Below are 20,138 nucleotides of genomic sequence, written 5' to 3'. Positions count from 1 at the left end.
CCAGCGGCCATTTTCTTACTGGCAGCGTGGATACTCTCAGGGAGCACGCGGACCGGTCCCCCTGTGTACCTCTCCCCCGACAAGGACAGTGTACACAGCGCTATAGCCCTCCCAGACACTGAATCTGGGAGGTTGATTGTAGTGGAAAGGTGCAGTGAGTATATCTTCCTGCATGGTATGTGACTTTTGCTAGTGCTGCCTGTCTGTGTCTTTTTTCTACTTACTGTCAGCTTATACCTATCCCTTTCCTTCTCCTACAAGCCCTACAGGTGTGCGGGGGAAGGGTGTTTCTACTGACCTCACCTATATAGATCACGTATTTGTGAGGTCCGTCACATACAGTTGTGTGCTACACGGTACCATATTGTGGGCTGTTGTTCAGCACACTGGTGAGTGCGCACGTTTTCTTCCTAAGTCATGTCTGAGGAGGAGATTGAACACTCCGGGGCTCCGGTATTGTTCTCCTGCAGGCGCTGTTCTGCAGGAGTGGATAGGGAGGATTTGTCACAGGACGGCCTGTGCGGACGGTGCCAGGCGGTCCCTGGTACGTTTAAACCTCCCATTTCGCAGGAGCCACCATGGGCGATGTTTTCCCAGGTGCTGGTGTCCATCGCGGACCGTCTGTCGGTCCCGACTGCCGCCCCTACTAGGGCGTTGCCCCAGCCTGCCATCCCCCATTCCCCGGGTGTCCCACAATTATTGCAGACTCCCCCGGGGTCTCAGCCTGTTGGTCCCTATGCGGGGTTGCCAATGTATATTCAGTCCACCCCTGTGGCACAGCCGGCTGTGGTGCCGTTTCAGGCTCCTGTGACAGCTCCTCCACCCTGGGTGGATGCGCTTTCCCACACTGTCCAAGATTTGGCGGCAGCATCTTCGGCTTTTCAGTCGATGTTGCGCAGTGACGTGCCCTCCAGGGCGTCTAAACGCTCAGTCATGGCACAGGCTGCGCATCTTTCGGATTCTGAGGGGTTCTCGGATGATGGTGAGGTACAGGATGACTCAGCCTCAGATGCCTCAGTCCAGGAGGTAGACACTAAGTCTTCCATCAATGTGCGGGCTCTGGTTAAGGCGGTGCGGGCTATTCTTCTGATTGAGGATGAGGCACCCGCTCCCAAGTCAAGGTATCCTAGTTTTAAAAAGGCTAAGGTTACTTCTACAGCGTTCCCCTTGTCTGATCAGTTGACTGATCACATGGCGGTGGCCTGGCAGACGCCCAGTAAGCGTTTCCTGCCACAGAAACGCTTGGCGTCCAATTATCCATTCCCGGAAGCGCATTGTAAGAAATGGGAAACTCCGCCTGCAGTCGATTCCCATGTAACACGCCTCATCAGGAGTGCTACTTTGCCATTGCCGTCTATATCCTCGCTGAAGGATCCTACGGACAGGAAGGTGGAGACTTGTCTAAAGTCTATTTATTCTCTCTCAGGGGCTGTAGCCCGGCCGTCCATGGCCATCTCCTGGGTGGCCAAGGCCATTGAGGGGTGGGCCAACGCCTTGGAGGACACGTTTACGGATGAATCTCCGGACGTCCAGAGGGCGTTGTTAGGACAGATGAGAGATGCCGCCTCCTACATTGGAGAAGCATCTTTGGATGCTAGCCTGTTGACCTCTAGGGTTTCGTCGGCAGCAGTGTCTGCTCATAGATCCTTGTGGTTGCGGTCTTGGAGAGCAGACGCGGATTCAAAGAAAGGCTTGGAGGCCTTACCTTTTAATGGGGAATTACTATTTGGTCCGGACCTGGACAAAATAGTAGATACCCTGGCAAAATCCAAGTCAGCCTTCCTCCCTTCAGCTACTACACCTGCTAAGGTCCGGAGCTCGGCGTTTCGTTCCTTTCGGGTTCAGGGCAAGGCAAAGGGTCAGTCCTTCCCGAGGCAGTCCGCACCCAAGACCGCCTCAAAGCCAAAGAAGCAAGCCTGGAGTGCTAGGCGCCCTTCTTCCAAGCCAGAAGATAAGCCTTCTGCGTGATGGGACGGGCCTCCCTCTGGGGGACCCCAGAGTGGGAGGCCGACTTCTTCAATTCGCCCAGTGCTGGCACAATACCACCACGGATGCCTGGGTGCGAGAAGTGGTCTCCCAGGGGTACGCCCTGTCTTTTCGGCACAGGCCGCCTTGCCAGTTTTTTTGCACAAGTCCTTCTCAGGACAAAACCAAGGCCTTGCAGGTTCAGGAAGCCATAGAGGCCTTGCTGACGGCGGGGGTCATTATACCCGTACCACAGTCTCAACGTGAGATGGGGTATTACTCTACGCTGTTTCTGGTGCAGAAACCCAATGGCTCTCATCGCCCCATCCTCAATTTGAAGTCCCTGAACAGGTTTCTCAGGGTTCCCAAATTCAGGATGGAAACTTTGCGTTCCATCATACTGGCGATGGAACCGGGGGATTATATGGTCTCCCTGGATATCCAGGACGCCTACCTCCATGTGCCTATAGCAACATCGCACCAACGGTTTCTGCGGTTTGCTATTCTCCACAACCACTACCAATTCAGGGCTCTACCCTTTGGTCTCTCCACGGCACCAAGGGTATTTACCAAGGTGATGGCGGTCATGGCGGCTCACCTTCGGAGCCAGGGGATACGGTTGCTACCGTATCTAGACGACCTCCTCTTGCTGGCAAGCTCCCCGGAGGTACTGATCCAGCATCTCCACCTGACGGTCGCTTGTCTACAGGCGCACGGCAGGTTGATCAACTGGAAGAAATCCTCCCTCATCCCATCACAACGGATGGTTCATTTGGGGGCCCTGCTGGACTCTCGTCAGCAACGGATTTTTCTGACTCCAGAGAAGGTCTCCTCCTTACAGCTGCGGATTCACAGTTGTCTGAGCAGTGGCAGAGTGTCGGTGCACTCAGCGATGAGAGTTTTGGGGTCCATGGTGTCGGCATTCGACATGGTGGAGTTTGCCCAGTTCCATTCCAGGCCCCTGCAGGGGCTGATTCTTTCAGAATGGAACGGATTGCCACACAGGATCCGCTCTCAGCTGCTGGTGTTGTCCTCGGAGGTGCGTCTGTCCCTAGCCTGGTGGCTGCAGACAGTGCATCTCCTGGAGGGGCGCCCCTTTTGGATCCCGGAATGGGTTCTGCTCACGACAGATGCCAGTCTCCGGGGTTGGGGGGCGGTGACAGGCTCCTTGTCACTTCAGGGTCGTTGGTCGGCGGAGGAAGCGATTCTTCCCATCAACATCCTGGAACTGCGGGCAGTATACAGAGCCCTGCAGTCGTCCGGCACCGCTCTTCACGGAAGGGCCGTTCAGGTGCAGTCAGACAACGCCACCACGGTGGCGTACATCAATCACCAGGGAGGGACTCGCAGTCGAGCTGCGATGTCGGAGGTGTCCCGCGTCCTGGCTTGGGCGGAGCGCTATCTTCCAGCTCTCTCGGCAGTTTTCATCCCAGGAGTCCTCAATTGGGAAGCAGACTTCCTCAGCCGTTACGATGTGCATCCCGGGGAATGGTCGCTTCATCCAGAGGTATTCCAACTACTCGTGGACAAGTGGGGGCTGCCAGAACTGGATGGCGTCCAGTTACAATCACAAGCTGCCTGTGTACGGGTCAAGGACAAGGGACGCAGGCGCAAGTCTGATAGACGCGCTGTCGGTGAAATGGCTGTTTCAACTGGCTTACTTGTTCCCTCCGATATCTCTGCTGCCTCGGGTCCTGCGCAAGTTCAAACAGGACGGAGGCACACTGATCCTGGTGGCCCCAGCGTGGCCCAGAAGGCCGTGGTACTCCGATCTGCGGAGCCTGTCCATCGACGCTCCGTACCTCCTACCTCAACGGCGGGACCTGTTGTCTCAGGGGCCCTGTCTTCACCCGGATCTGGGTCGACTATCTTTGACGGCGTGGCTCTTGAGACAGCCGTCCTGAGGTCTCGGGGCTTTTCTAGCTCCGTTATTACCACCATGCTGAGGGCGCGCAAGCCTGCTTCCGCGAGGATCTATCACAGAGTGTGGCACACTTACTTTCAGTGGTGCGAGGCCAGAAACTATGATCCCCAGGTGTTCCGAGTTTCGCGTATTCTGGCTTTCCTTCAGTCCGGTTTGGACTTAGGATTACGTCTTTCTTCACTGAAGGTACACGTGTCTGGTCTGTCGGTGTGGTTCCAGCGCAGGATCGCTGCTATGCCGGACGTACACACCTTTTTCCAGGGTGTTTTGAGAATCCAGCCTCCCTTTGTGCCACCTGTGGCCCCGTGGGATTTGGCGGTGGTTCTTAGGGCCTTACAGGGTCCTCCTTTTGAGCCCTTGGAGTCAGTGGAGCTCAAGTGGCTAACTTTTAAAACTGTTTTCCTCTTGGCAATTGCTTCTGCCAGGAGGGTTTCAGATTTGGGGGCGCTTTCTTGTCGTCCCCCTTTTCTGATTTTTCATCAGGACAGAGCGGTGCTTCGCACTCGTCCTGATTTCCTGCCTAAGGTGGTTTCCAGGTTCCACATTAATCAGGAAATTGTTGTACCAGCCTTTCAGTCACCTGATCTTTCGGCTGGGGAGACTTCCTTAGACGTTGTCCGGGCACTCCAGGTTTATGTGGACCGGACTAGTTCTGTGAGGAAGTCGGATTCTTTGTTTATCCTCTTTGGTTTTCACAAGAGGGGTTGGCCTGCCAACAAACAGACTCTAGCCCGTTGGCTTCGTTCTGTTATTATTGAGGCTTATATGCAGGAGGGTTTACCTGTTCCAGCCTCTGTTAAGGCTCATTCCACTCGGTCCGTGGGCCCTTCTTGGGCTGCTAGCCGTGGCGCCTCTGCTGTTCAGCTCTGTAAGGCGGCCACCTGGTCTTCCATTCAGACCTTTTTGAGGTTCTATGCGTTTGACACCTTTGCCTCTCAGGATGCATCCTTTGGGCGCCGGGTTCTCCTATCAGCACAGGAGCGTCCCCGCCCTTAGTTGGACTGCTTTGGGACATCCCCAAGGTCACCCTGTGGACCCCTATGGACCCTGAAGTAGAAAACAAGAGATATGGTAAGAACTTACCTTTGTTATCTCTGTTTCTACGAAGTCCATAGGGTCCACAGGGCACCCGCCCTGACGCACCTGGCTTCATATGGGCTCTGTGACTGGTCACCGGTTTTCCGTCTCCCATTTCTGTGAGTATGGTTCTTGTGTGTTCCAGTCTTCCTTCTCTCTGTTTCGTCTCCTCCTCCGGCCTGGGCTGCTTACCAACTGAGGTGCCTGTGGCTCGGGGGCGGGGTATAGGGGAGGTTGGACCCAAGGGCATCCTGGGAGCAGCTAAAAGCTTTAACTCCGTGGTGCCCGAGGATCCAGGATCCAGCTATACCCCAAGGTCACCCTGTGGACCCTATGGACTTCGTAGAAACAGAGATAACAAAGGTAAGTTCTTACCATATCTCTTGTTTTGTATGGGTCTGAATGACCCCCTATGCACAAAAACGCAGCATCAGTCACAGATCAGTCTATAATCGCCCTTCTGAGTAACCCTATATTCGTGCAGAATGGAGCTGAGACGCCTGAGCCAGTGGCGTAACTATAAATTTTGCTTCCCCCTGCCGAAAACGTCTCTATAGTGAAGAGAGAATGAAACTATATCCTGGTTTTGTTATTATTACTTCCCTTCCTAAGGGCAAGCCAGCAGGTGACATGGTGATTTGTAAATTGTACCCCCTTTTGTTAATTTTAATTTAACATATAATGTATATATAGCCAGCGGCCAGCACTGCAGCCCACTGACTGAGCCTGACACCGCCCACCTGTCCCCGCAGACCCCCTGCATTCCTCACCTCAGTCTTTCACTGATTAGATCAGCGTTCTGGATAAGGACCGGACAGACCAGGAGCAGCCGCTGCCCAGCCCTGTATTTCTGCCGGTGATTCACTGGCTCCCACGCGTCCATGGCCCGCCTGACAGTCACTGCGGCAGCAGCACAGGCACGGCAGTCAGTGCGGCTCTCCCCTCACTTTTTTGGCGTTGCCCTCATTCGGCGGCGCCCCCAAGCCGCTGCAGGGACTGTAGTTACGCCACTGGCTTGAGCCAATTTTACTATGCTTGAAATCGCAATCACAAACTGGTACACTCCCCAAATATGGTTGCGCTACGTCTGCGTTTGAATCGCCTCACTGCGAGCAAGAATGGTAATGCCGCATGCCCAGATCACTGATAATCACTCAACAGCGTAAACATCAGCATTGTGGCCATCTCTGAATCAGGCCCTTAGGTGACATATTTCTTCATCATTTCTTAATTGGCCTAAAAAACACAACAGACGAATACCTCATGTTTATATGATGGGCAGTGGCCTATTCTGTCGCTGCAAAGCATTTTGTAATCTGCTAACATTTGTGTTTGCAATACAGGATTTCCTAACTGTATGTCCGTCCACCAACCAAGCAGCGCGGGCTGGAAATGCCATTCATGCCATGCTGCTATACCGCAGAAAGCTAGAAAGGGGACTGATACCACCAGTAAGTGAACCCAAAATGGAGTTTGCTATGCAATATTTAATAAGACTGTCAATAAAAGCCAATCTCTCTGAGAATAGAAATACTGCATATATTGTCTGAGCTATAACCTTACAGAATGCTGTGAAAAAGGATTACATTCACAATCTAGGAGAGTGGAAACAATGAATAGTCAGGAAAAAAAACAATTAAGCGAGATTCACATAGTAGGCAGAAGACCAAAGTCTAATAATGCACTTACAATGATACTGTAATGTGCATGATATTCTCTTTATATATTGTATCTGCTGATTATAAACTTCCTTCGTCACCAGGTCATGGCTCTTGGCATTGTCCCCATGTGCTCATATCAGATGGAGAGGATGTTTAATACTACGCGGATTCCAGGAGTGGAGACTGGTGGGTAATTCCTGGGACAGCACAACACATATATAACACATTACACATTGCTACCATTAGTGGAAAACTTGCAAGTACTGTACTGGCTAAGCTATACATACTGGCTAAGTAATTTAAGGTCATGCAACCCCTATTGGAATTCTGATGATGTGGTTGATGCCTCAAAGATCAAGGGTGGGTTCCCTTGTTTTACTTTCTCACTGCTGTTGATGTGGTTATGATAGTTACAGTGCTATGTTATAAAAGAGAACTGTATAGTGTTACATTGGGTAGAATCATTCAGACTGTGATTGGGCTAAAATGTTAAGAGAGAAATTAATAGAAATACGCATATTAACATACTTATGGTGTCTTCCCCCACAGATCACCTCCAGCACCTGGTTGAGAGTCGCCATGTGTGTGTGTATCACAAGGGGCGTTACTACAGGCTATGTCTGTACGATGACAGGACCTTACTCAGCCCACGCCAGCTGCAAATACAAATTCAGCGTATTCTTGATGACACGAGCCAACCACAGTCAGGAGAAGAGAAGCTGGCAGCACTCACAGCAGGGGATCGGTGAGCTCAGGCCCAGTAGAACTAAAATAGGAGGAATTGGGTAGGAAAAAAAGAGGGCTAGAGAAATGTAAACATAATATGTAAAACATAATCTTTTACTACTTTGATTTTGTTCTGCGCATTTAAATATAATCGGTTGTAGATAAAAGGCCTGATTCTGAGTCACAAGTACTGCGGTGACAGGACCTCATTCAGACACGCTCACTAGATGCGTTCGCTCGCTAGATGCGTATGAGAATTTGGGAAGGCAGGCAATCGCACGACAAGGCATTAGCATGCCCACTTTGTCTTGGCGTGCGATCGCATTGTGTATGCAGACGCCCACCAGCCTGTCTTAAGATGCCCACTTGCGCACGTCATCTCCAGGTCGTGTATGCAACCATCGGTACATCGAATACCGTCGGATGTGATCGTAGCGCTTGTGGTTGACCATACCCTACCGCAAGCACTGCGAGCACTTCAGTATAAAATCCAGCCAGGTGACGTGTACTATGATGCTGCCTTTTAATTATGCACACCTCTCACACGGCGTTGAGACGCTCAGGCACGCCTGTGTTCGCACCTCCACTCACCCGTTTTTAATGGCCAGCCCCATGTCACCACCCACAATTGGCTTCTCCTGTCACTCACTCTGCTGGGCCGTCTATGCGCAGCGAGCAAACGCTTCCCAATCTCTCGCAGTGGTACGTGCACTGCGATGCGTACGCATGTGCACAATGCGAACCATCGGCAGCTACTAGCGAACACATCTTAGCGAGCAGGTCTGAATCAGGTCCACAATTCCATCTGTTACCAGAGATCGGAATCCCATTCCCTGTCCTCTGAGTCGGATGTATTTGTGTCCATGCTGCTCCCAGCCCTCACCTGTAACTGCAGCCGTGCAGGAAATCCAATTGAAATCAACTCCCTAAGTATTCTTTATCACATTACGGTGGTTTTATCTTACTTCCCAAATAAATGAATAGCCCACCTTTTCCATAGAAGAATCGGGTTGGCAACCTGTGATGTGACATTTTGTGCAGTAAAATATAGTCCCTTCATATGGATTTATATATATAGCTCTTTAGTTCCACATAGTCTATGTCTACAAAGTACAGAGAACTACGAAACTAAGGCCCTGATTCAGCAGCGTCCGCTAATGCGATTTTGCACAGAATGCAGCTGCGAAAATATACTAATGTCTGTCAAAGCACCACAGGCAAAATCATGCCCACTGCTGCCTTCTCACATGTCACAACGTTGCTTACATGCGTAAACATCGGTACCATTGACGTACGTTGGCCAGTCACGCAGCATTTACACCAGGTCTGACCTGCTGCAGACACTTCGCATTCAGTGGGTGCTCATGCTGCGTATGCAGTCGCAGTGGCTAATTTATGCATGCCCAAACAACAGCGTTCAAATGGATATGCACGCCTGCGTTTCTCCTATCACTTCCCCGTCACCACCCCCAGTTGCTCAAAATCTGTCACTCACTCTACGGGTGTCGGGATCTTCAGTGCTGGGATGCTGCTGTCGGTATTCTGACCAGCGGCATCCCGACCGCCGGCATCTCATACCCAGCCCCTCATACTGTATATGTATTCTGTTCGTTCTTCTTGGCTACCATCCTTTCCATCTTGTATTCTTATGATGTGACCTCTGCAGGGTCTCTTGGGCTAAGGCTCGCGCTAACTTCTTCAGCCATGGTGTGAATCGTGTCTCACTGAGTTCCATTGAACGGGGAGTCTTCTTTGTCAGCCTGGATGCTGAAGCAGGAGGGTATCACCAAGGTGACAAGAACTCTCTAAGTGTGTATGCCAAGTCCCTGTTACATGGAAACTGCTATAACAGGTAACTGTACCTACCGGTATACTCAGTATATGGTGTTGTTTTATTGATTCTTGTTTTAGTGTTTGCTTCATTTTTTTCTCTATTTTTATTCTTATGTTAAAATCTTTTCTGTCCGTCCATTGTGGGACATTGGATACTGTGGGGTACACAGACCGGGGCAGGATAGGCCAGATGTAGGCTTATGCCCCCTGGACTGAACCTCTACCAGACATTGTACACCATGTGCTGAATCCCTAGTGGTCCCATGGTGCAGCTGGACATGACCAATGGCTACTTCCCTACTATTATTACCCCTACCCAGGTGTTGTCAGTGTCCCTATGTCTACTACTACAGCTCCCAGCTGTCATGCGTCCCTATTGCTAGCATCCCCTCTCAGATGTCATGTACTCCTCCTAGTGCTATCCAAACTGAGGTACCACCCCCACCCAACGGTCATCTGTGCCCCCACTTCTACTACCCCTCATCTATAATCCTAGAATCCTACCCACTTGATATGTGTTCCTATTATTAATACAACAACTCATCTATAATCCTGCATCCTTAATACTACTATCTGCACTCACTGGTCATAATGTCTGTATTACTATAACTATACATCTAACGTTAACAATAATAGATGAAAAAATGTTTTGTTTTAATAAAATAATTTTTTAAATGTTTAAAGTTTTTTTTAAAAATATTTATAATTAATTTTTTTTTCAATGGAAATGAAAGAATCTGGGCAATCAGTACGGCCGATTAGCCAGCTCATGCACGCATATCTAAAGAGGCTGAGAAAGGGAAGTGTAAGTTACCCCTTATCGCTGGGGCAGCTGAGTAGCACGCACCTGTCCCAGAAATATATATTTATATTTTTTTTAGAAATTGCTGCAATAAGATGCAATAAAAAAATTATTTCTTTATTGCTAGAGAAAACCACTAGGTTCTAAACTTTAAACCACCTTTTATGGATGGGATGCTGTTCATAGGCCAGTGATCTTCGCTTACCCCCCAGTCTAAAATTTGACAGTCATCCCCTGTACACAGGTGCAGGACAGGAGCTCATAAGGCTCTTAGAAAGAAAGAAATCAATGTTATCATTGTTAGGATTGTCTCATTACAGAACATTGTTTTCTCCTCGCCCTCTTCTTCGGGATATTTGATTTTGTATTTTGGGGCTTTGAAAGAAAAATATGGAACTCCCAAGCTGCCAGTGCGATATAGAGCATGAGGAGCTTGCACATTTGTAGTTAACTATAAAGTGCTCAAACTCCTCTACTGTACCTCTATGCCCCATAGTACTCAATTGCATGTCCGAGAAAATAACAGGACACATGAGAGGGAGCTATCGGACTGTTATTTATTTAAACTTCTACAGTCTTATTTTTTAAAGTTTTATTTGAAGTGTATGAGACTTAGGGGGAGATGTATCCAGTCTTGGAGAGTGGTAAAGTGGAGAAGTTACCCATAGCAACCAATTAGCCTTCTAACTGTCATTTATCAAGCAAATGACAATTAGAAGCTGATTCGTTGCTTTGGGCAACTTCTCTATTTTATCTCTCAAGTGGGAGATTTATCAAATCTTGGAGAGAGATAAAGTGTAGAAGTTGCTCATAACATCCAATCGTCTTCTAACTGTTATTTTTCTAGCATTGCCTGTAAAATGATGATTGGTTGATACTTTATCTCTTTCCAAGATTTAATAAATCTCCCTCCAAGGCTTGATAGATCTTCCCCTAAATCATATTACCCCAACTAGATTAATATTCATATATTTTTTTTCAATGTATCATCTTGATTTTGTTGATTCCGTATCGAGTAATAATATTGATAAGTGACCACCGATTATGGATTGCCAAATGACCATAATTGGCCTATGGTCAAAGACAAGTCTTTTTGTTTTTTTTGTCATTAATGACAGTGCCCGACGCTGAAAAAACATTGGCGGTATTGGTCCAAGGGCTGAGGTCTACGCACGTGCCGCACTCAGCCATCGATGACTAGATCAATGATTGTTTCATCGGCGGTCTAGAACATCGATCATCAATTTTGAGACGACTTTAGCCATCACTAGTATAAAGTTCAAGTTCATGCACAGTGGGCCTGATTCAGACCCGCTCGCGAGCGCTGAGCGCTCGCAAGCGGGTCGATGTTGGCCCAGTGCGCATGCGCACGACGGAGCCGGCTCCGTCGTGCGCATGCGCGAGACCCAGATAGCGACGGGCAAGCTGTCGCTCCGGGTCTCGTACCAAAGGGGGCGTGCTGTCGATGGTGAGTGACAGCACGCCCCCTTTGGTGGGTATGCCGGGGGCGTGGCTGCCCAGGCGGAGGCGTTCCCATGGGAACGCCTACCGTCTGGGGCCGGCCCCATTGACATCACATGGGTGTCAGTGGGAGTGCTGTCGGCTTTGATAGAGCCGAAAGTACTCCAGGGCTTGCGGCAACGAGACCCTACCACAAGGGTCTCGTCGCAAGCCCGATGGTCGCGATGGTCTTGACCATCGCGACCATCTTCCTGGCCGCTCACTATAGCTGTGGGTGGTCACCCACAGCTATACGAGCGGCCAGGAGGCCACTCTAAAAATTAAGAAGGACGGCCCTGATTCAGAGCGAGTGCTCTGTCAGACCGTCCGGCTCTGAATCAGGGTCAGTATACGGTATTCTGCTTATGAAAAAAAAAATACGTTTAAAAAAAAAAAATCATATTGGATACATTTTAAATCAATGTTCTTGTCCTAATTCAATCACTATAAAACGACCATTTCTGAGCTGTTTTTGGATAAAAAATATTAGCCAATTACGATGATGTCTGACTTCCTACCAACGGTCAGACAGCTGTCCTCTCTCAATCAGAGAGTGAGGTTATACATCTGTCTATTGTATCCGTATGGCTTTTAGCACTTACCAGTCATAAAAGGAAGAGGAGGGAGAATATGCCTAGAAATAACACATCATTGCAAGCAGGGCTGGCTCCAGGGGTAGTCACGCCCTGTGCCGGCTTGGTGTAAAGTGCCTCTATTCGTGCGTGACTGAAAATGGGGGCGTGGCCTAATGACCATAGGCCACACCCCCGAAGTGCTGTTATTTGGGGGCGTACCATTCAGCTACTCCAGAGTCCGGCACTGCCACACAGCTGCAGCGGTATGTTTGGCGGTAGGGTGCCCAACCTCCTGATTTGACGACCAGCGGAACACTTCGGCCCACAGGTGGAACTGCGGGACGGTGCTGTTCCGCTGAAATCGGGATGTTGGGAGGGGGTGCGCTCTCTATGGGGTGGCGCCCCTGTTCGACCGCACTGGTCGAACCTCAACAGCCAGCCCTGATTGCAAGACTAACAGCCATATCACCCAAGGGCCCCCACACTCTTGCCGCACTGTAGCATAATGTGAACAGAGGTTTCTGTATGTCATAATATGCACTGGGGACACTATAGTGTGTTTAACACAATTAGGGGTAATTGTACTAAAGCTGTGGAGAGAGAGAAAGTACTAACCAATCTGATCTTAACTGTCAATATTCAAACACAAAAAGAGACAACACAGAGACAGTTAGGATCTGATTGGTTGGTACTTAATCTCTCTTCACGTTGGGGAGATGTATCAAACCTTTGAGAGAGATGGAGAAAGTTGCCCATAGCTACCAATCAGCTTCAGTCATTTTTTTTTTTTTAAATTGTGTTAGATAAATGATAGGTAGAAGCTGCTTGGTTGCTACTGTTGCAACTGTTTGATACATCTCCCTTGTATGGGGTTGGGAGTATTTGCACGTTATACTTTATAATAACATCACCAGTATATCATATTGACAATTTTATTGGCAGGGCCCCCCATAAATTAATTTCCCCAAGGAACCCACAAACCTTAATCCGGCTCACATAGGGCTCTATTTATTAATATTATTTTTACTAAAATAAAGTGAAAAAGGGTGTGTTCACACCCTTTTCACATTATTTTAGTATCACTTATAGTTATTACAGGGCAATTGGAGTAGAATTCGTAAAATTCTACTCCAACCCCTAAGTATCACTTATTTTTAGTAAAGCAGATCGCATTTCCCATAATTGTAATGGGAAATGTATATTGCATGCTTGCATGGGTTTCCTCCGGGTACTCCGGTTTCTTCCCACACTCCAAAAATATACTGGTAGTTTAATTGGCTCCAAAACATAAAATTAACCCTAGTGTGTATGTGTGAGAGTATGTGATAGGGAATGTAGATTGTAAGCTCCACTGGGGCAGGGACTGATGTGATTGGTAAGATATTCTCTGTAAAGCGCTGTGGAATATGTGTGCGCTATATAAATAACTGGTAATAAATAATAACTGGTAATAAAATGTGATCCGACCAAAGTTACTAAAAATAAATGTGAAAAAAATATCGGGAAAAGCCCTGTGATAATAACGCCACCTGGAGGTGGCGTTATCCAGGGTCTCCCCCGGTTACCGGACTCCTGCCCTGCTCTAACGGGGAGAGCAGAGCCGGGAGTTGGTCAAAGTAATCAGCTGTGTGGTCTAAACAGACCGCAAGCTGATTACTGTAAAATAAAGAAAAAAAAAAATTTACTTACCGGACTCCAGGGACCGGTGATCGGGCCTCCGGTGATGACTCCCCTCCGGTCAGCTGGTATCCCATAGTGCACTGCTGCCCGGTCATCAGGTAATCGGGCCCCAGTGCAGTGTGGGAGATCACCTGACCGGAGGAATGGAGGACTTCACCGGAGGCCCGGAACATGCAGGTAAGCGTAATTAAGGGAGAGCGGGGGGAGGGGCTTAGCGCCGGGGGGTAGCAGCGGCGACCGGTCGGCGCATGCGCGGGCACTTAATCACGGTATTTTTTGCGAAAATACCGTGATAAGGCTCCGAAGGGGATTTGCAGGGACAGAGCTTTATCGCAAACTCTGTCCCTGTAAGGGATTTGTAGTAAATCCCTTTGATATTGCCTGAATTCACTCAGTAATATCACACTACAATCTGCATTCAATATGCGGATTGTAGTAAATAGAGCCCATAGAGTTAAAATCTAACTTTGTTAAATATTTAGAATGAAATTGGATAAATAGGCACCGCAGCCAGTCATTCACATGCCACCCATTCCAGCTGGATGGGACTCACACCTGGGGAAACACTTGTCAGCCGGGACCTGAGGGTCTGCTTCAGAGCCGGGCGCTATTTGCGGACGGTAGTTCCAAAAAAGGGGCCAGCTATATAAATTGAGCGCTCGCTCTTTGCGGTTTGTTGACGCCTCTATGTCTGAGCGAGCGAACAAAAAATGCGCTCGCTATTTTGTAAAGACGCCCCTTTGCCGTTCGCATCACACGTCATTTATTAGATTAATTGGGTACATGGAAAGGCATCTGAACTGCTCGCAGTGTTTGTGGTAGGTTTTTCTTACCGCTATCACTGCGAGCAGTTCAGGCTAAAAGACAACCAAGTGACGTGGTCGATGACGCTCCTTTACTAATTATGCACTCCCATTAAACGCCCTTTTGACCGTTAGGCACGCCTGCGTTCGGATCTCCACTCCCCCGTTTTCAAGCACCTTCCCCTGTTACCACCCACAAACGGTACATTCTGTCGATCAAATTAGCAGCCCCTCGTTGTTTTACGAGCGCACGATTTCTGACCGCAATGACTGGTTTGCGCATGTGCATTACGACCCATACGCATGCGCAGTTGTGCGAACATCGCTCAGAGCGAACGAGCGGCCGCTCTGAATCAGGCCCTGAGACCACACACTATGGAAGATGTAGCTAAGCCAGGGGCAGAACTATGGGAGACAATGGAGACACCTGCCGCCGGGTGCCTGCACTGAAGGGACACCTCCTCCATTGCCCACAATATATTCACCCCACATAGGTGTGTACCATCACGGCCGCCCAATACATGGCACCTCTTCCGGAATCTGAGAAGCTACCATATACATAACCATCAGATGCCGCTTCCGTCTATCTATAGCCTGTCCCTGCTCATTGATGTTGCTGCTTCTCAGCAGTGGCAGTGTGACGCTGGCGCCGCCCCTCACCCACAACTCCCCGTCCCACTCCTCCCTGGTGGCAGCCCGAGCATAAACACGGCTGCAGATCTTCCAGGAGCTGGATGTCAACTTGGATGCACCAGACGTAGCTGCAGGTAAGAGGACATGGAAGGCGGGTGTCTGGGGCACCAGCGACTGAGTCTGGGGGCAGATCTTTGGTGGAGCAACTTGTGAAGCAGTGAGCAGTAGACTGGGCATTTTGTAATTTGTAGTTCCACCACAGTAGCAGTCTTACAGTATATAGACTCAAACTCAGGGCCTAATTCAGCAAGGAACGCAGTTGCTAATACGCATGCAATTGGTCGATTGTTGCGTTCTGCGCATGCGCGAACTAGCAATTGTGATGGGAACTGTGATTGCAGAGGCTATGCAGACCCAGAACAGAGTGATTGACAGGAAGTGCCGTTTGTGGGTGGTGACGGAGGGGTGGTCGGGCGAACACAGACGTGCAAATGCATTGCAACGCCGTTGCAGTGGCATGCATAAATTAACCACTGCGTGGCCATAAGTAGCGAAAGCACTGATAGCGTGTGTGGCTATTAGCAATTTCTGAGTAAGGTCAGGGCTTGTGCAAGTGTGCATATGGGTCCGATGTGACCGATTGTTTCGCTATGTTGCCCTAGAATAAATATGTGAGTAAGGGGAAGTGGGTGTCCTTATGTCAGGATGCGATCGCAATGTGAATGTAAACATTTAAATAGTGCCGATGATATTGGCAACTGCGGTGCGTATAAGAAGAATTGCGATCCGTACTGAATCAGGCGTTCAGTCCTCAAAGCCCCCACATCAGGTGGTATTCCCCTCTATCTATCTGGGGTATCAGGAGGGCTCCCCACCCCACATCAGATGGCATTCACCTCCATCAGGAAGACTTAGCCTCATGCTAATTGCACTATAGAGGTCACTATCTTATCTGTGCTAACGCATGGCTGTTTATACCCAAAAAAGGGTGTTTTTGGGAGATACCCTGCAAATTTACTTTAGTTAATAGGCCTAATAGAAACAAATTCATATATTCTATATTAGTGTTTTTGTGAGGATAGATAGATAGATAGATAGATATGCACTATATTTATTTTTCCTTTTTTAGGGAGGCACCACATTTTAACTTGCCTTCGGGCATCTAGGATGAACTTACGCCACTGATCTAAGCAATGGTCACTTCTCCACTTGTCCTCTTTAGAAGGTTTAATACATATCCCTCATTATCTGAATCCACAATGTTGAGCATGTATAGTGTAGTGCCAAGCATTATTGTTATATTCTGCCCTTTTTCAGACAAGGGCCATTACACAATAGGCGGTGCTCTTTGGGAAGATCACCTTACTCCTCCTCCTAATTGATTGGACTACCCATGGGTTACACTGTTACTAGATACAACATTATTAAACAGCAAAACCTTTATTGCTGAAGCTAAATTGTGATAAGTTTCCATAAGAGATGCTGATTATAATATTATTATATTAAATGATTATTATTCTCATTACTTAATATTCTCAGTATAAAAATATGATTACAATATCCGGACAATGTATTCTCTGGAATTCTTGACTACACATCATTAATACATGTCTCCCAATACTTATTCAACAGATGTGATTTGTTTTTATAGTCTATTTCCAGTTGTCTTTTAATCTTCTATCTATAAATGCTATACAGGTTGAGTCTCCCATATCCAAATATTCTGAAATATGGAATATTCCGAAATACGGAATTATTTTGGCATGACTGAGATAATGAAACCTTTGATTTTTGATAGACAAAGTTTGTGTACATTGAGCCAAGGCACAAATTATTAAAAATATTGTATAAAATTACCTTCAGGCTGTGTGTATAAGGTGTGTATGAAACATAAATGAATTTCATTTCTTACATAAACTTTGCTTGAGCCACAAAATTATTGAAAATATTGTATACAATTAAATGCAGGCTGTGTGTATAAGGTGTTTATAACACATAATTGCATTCTGTGTGTATATTTGGGTCCCATTTCCAAGATATTTCATTATGATATGCAAATATTCCAAAATACGGAATATTCCGTTATCCAAAATACCCCTGGTCCCAAGCAATTTTGGATATGGGAGACTCAACCTGTATATGATTTTATGATCTAATATTTAATAACATGTTTTACTGTGACTCTGCTAAGCAAATCTATTATTTGGATTATACTAATGTTTTTTACATGTTATAGGTGTTGTGTACACATTGATTCCTCTTGATAAACTTTATACAGATAATTATTTATGGTGATTATATTCCAATTGCATTCATGCTTGCTCACTGCATGTAATTGCTTTTATTTCAGGTGGTTTGATAAATCATTCAGTCTAGTTGTGTTCAGTAACGGAAGGCTGGGTCTGAATGCTGAGCATTCCTGGGCTGACGCACCAATCATTGGACACTTGTGGGAGGTACTATTGTAAAATAACATGTTATGTACCCAGGATTGCATGAAGAAGTTTATCAATTGATATACAGTATATTTAGCTACTTAATTGGTTGCCAGTTTATTATATACACCTGCAGGGGCAAATTGGGAACTTAAAATGGGCCTGGAAAAAATTGTGGAAGTGGCCTTATTTGGTTGGGACCAAATCAACTGTATACTTTGCTAACACAAAAGTAGGCATGATTAGTACATCACTATCTCTGTAGACATGTGCGGTAAGCAAGGCTAAAGCGACAAGCATTGGTAGCAGAGTTACAGCAACACAAGGCGGAGCTTGTTTTAGGAAAAAATTGTGAATAAGAAAAACCATTGCAACTTAAGTAATTACGTAGTGCACTTTATACACCAAAGCAGCCTTTTTCACTGAAGACTGACCTCAATTTTCTTATAACAATAAATATATATAAATAACGTGAAAAAATTATATTATTTCACATTGTTTATAGAAACATAAAATGTGTGTAGCAGGTCCCAGAAGTCAACAGGACCTCACTACTGTACATAGAGAAACCACTGTGTGGTAAGTGTAGTATGAACTTCTTAAAATATAGATACAGATCACAGAATCTCCATTGCCATGTATGAAATATTAGCGATATAAGACATTTCTAATGTAACACATTCAAATTATACAAGATAGAATTGCTACACTGAAGTGCCCCCAGTAGGTCATATTATGCCCTAATATAGTGCTCCCAGTATTTCACATTATACCACAATGTTGTGCCCCCAGTAGGTCATCTTATGCCACAATATAGTGCTCCCAGTATTTCACATTATACCACAATGTAGTGCCCCAGTAGGTCATATTATGCCACAATATAGTGCTCCCAGTATTTCACGTTATACCACAATGTAGTGCCCCAGTAGGTCACATAATACCAGAATGTAGTGCCCCAGTAGGTCACATAATGCCACAATGTTGTGCCCCAGTATTTCACTTTATACCACAATGTAGTGCCCCAGTAGGTCACACAATGCCACAATGTAGTGCCCCAGTAGGTCACACAATGCCACAATGTAGTGCCCCAGTAGGTCACAATGCCAGAATGTAGTGCCCCAGTAGGTCACATAATGCCACAATGTAGTGCCCCAGTAGGTCACATAATGCCACAATGTAGTGCCTCTAGCAGATCCCTTGATCCAAAACTGTAGTGTCCTCTGTCAGAGATTGCACTACTTACTACCTTCAGTGCAGTACTTATATCACAAGATTAAGAGCTCAATGGACCACTCTGCAGTGACAGGCAGGCTCATGGCCACTGCAGCACAGTGAACCACAGGATTACTCTGCACATATTTCCTTGTCGCATTCTGAAGTTGCTTCCTCCTTTTAGCATCTGTGTATCTGGCACGACATTTGGCAGGAGCCTTCTTGGAGACAGGAAGAGATGATGCCTGTGAGAGGTGTGAGGCAGAATTGGGCTGAGGGATGGGTGGTGTGGTGCACACCTCTCGAGGTTCTCGTGGCAGCTACGCATTGCAATGGCCTGCGTAAAACGTAGCCTCCCCATGGGGAACCTTTCAGCAAAAAAAAGCTCATAGATCTCTCCATTGCGGTAATCCTCAAAGACTAACTCGAACAATTGACCAGCCACACTCTATTCACATAAACCACCATAAGTAAAGGGTTGGGAAGTTTTAAAGAGGTGCTGCATCACAGTCCAAAATTGAAATAAGGGAGCCACACCAACTGCCACCACAAATTCTGCCAAACATCACTGGAGGTTGGTGTGGCTCCCCTATATGAATATTGGACTGTGCTGCATCCCCACCTCTGGAGCTGCCACTTGTCCCAGGCAATGAGCTTACAGTCCTGCAGCACTTGGGCCATGTTGCTTTGTCACCCAATAACCTTGATCGGGACAAAACATTCTACCCCGTTTCACCCCCTTTAAAATATTTAAAAATCTTCACTTAATGGGTGCTTAGGTAATGGAAGGGAATATACTCCCTGAATTTCATGTCTCTTGGTCCAGGGGTTTGGGCTGGGCATTGATGACTCAGGACATTTGTGTGTGTGTATTTATATATATATATATATATATATATATATACTAGGGGTGAGCGGGTTCGGATTTCTGAAATCCGAACCCCCCCGAGCCCCCCCGATCCGAGTCCGATCCGAGTCAGGCTCGACTTTTCCCGCCTGACTCGGATCTGACATCGAGGCAAAACGTCATCATCCCGCCTTCCGAGTCTCGCGGGTTTTGGATCCTATATAAGGTACCCGCGTCGGCGCCATTTTCTCACTCGGCTGTGGACAGTGAAGAGGGAGGGTGGGAGTTAGTGCTGTGTAGTGTAGTGTAGTGTAGTGCTGCTGTTGTCCACTACTTCAAAGTCCATAGGGGCTGGCTGTGTTGTGCTGTGCTGCTGTTGTTAATAGGGGCTGTGTCCACTACTTCAAAGTCCATAGGGGCTGGCTGGACTGTGTTGTGCAGTCAGTTCTCCATAGGGGCTGTGTC

The 20,138-nt window shown here is 47.4% G+C and overlaps 1 protein-coding gene across 1 annotated transcript in view; it reads left to right on the top strand.

The window, feature by feature from the left end:
- CPT1B (carnitine palmitoyltransferase 1B) overlaps nucleotides 1-20,138 on the top strand; it is a 79,800-nt gene that overhangs the window by 20,560 nt on the left and 39,102 nt on the right. The window contains exons 8-12 of the mRNA XM_088444339.1: nucleotides 6,310-6,417; nucleotides 6,729-6,813; nucleotides 7,177-7,372; nucleotides 9,020-9,205; nucleotides 17,530-17,635. Of these exons, the coding sequence (XP_088300465.1) occupies nucleotides 6,310-6,417; nucleotides 6,729-6,813; nucleotides 7,177-7,372; nucleotides 9,020-9,205; nucleotides 17,530-17,635 (681 nt within the window). The remainder of the gene's footprint in view (nucleotides 1-6,309; nucleotides 6,418-6,728; nucleotides 6,814-7,176; nucleotides 7,373-9,019; nucleotides 9,206-17,529; nucleotides 17,636-20,138) is intronic.

Source organism: Taudactylus pleione, unplaced genomic scaffold, assembly GCF_031769625.1.
Source record: "Taudactylus pleione unplaced genomic scaffold, aTauple2 ptg000019l, whole genome shotgun sequence".
Lineage (NCBI taxonomy): Eukaryota > Metazoa > Chordata > Amphibia > Anura > Myobatrachidae > Taudactylus > Taudactylus pleione.
This window is presented reverse-complemented; position numbering and strand designations above follow the sequence as displayed.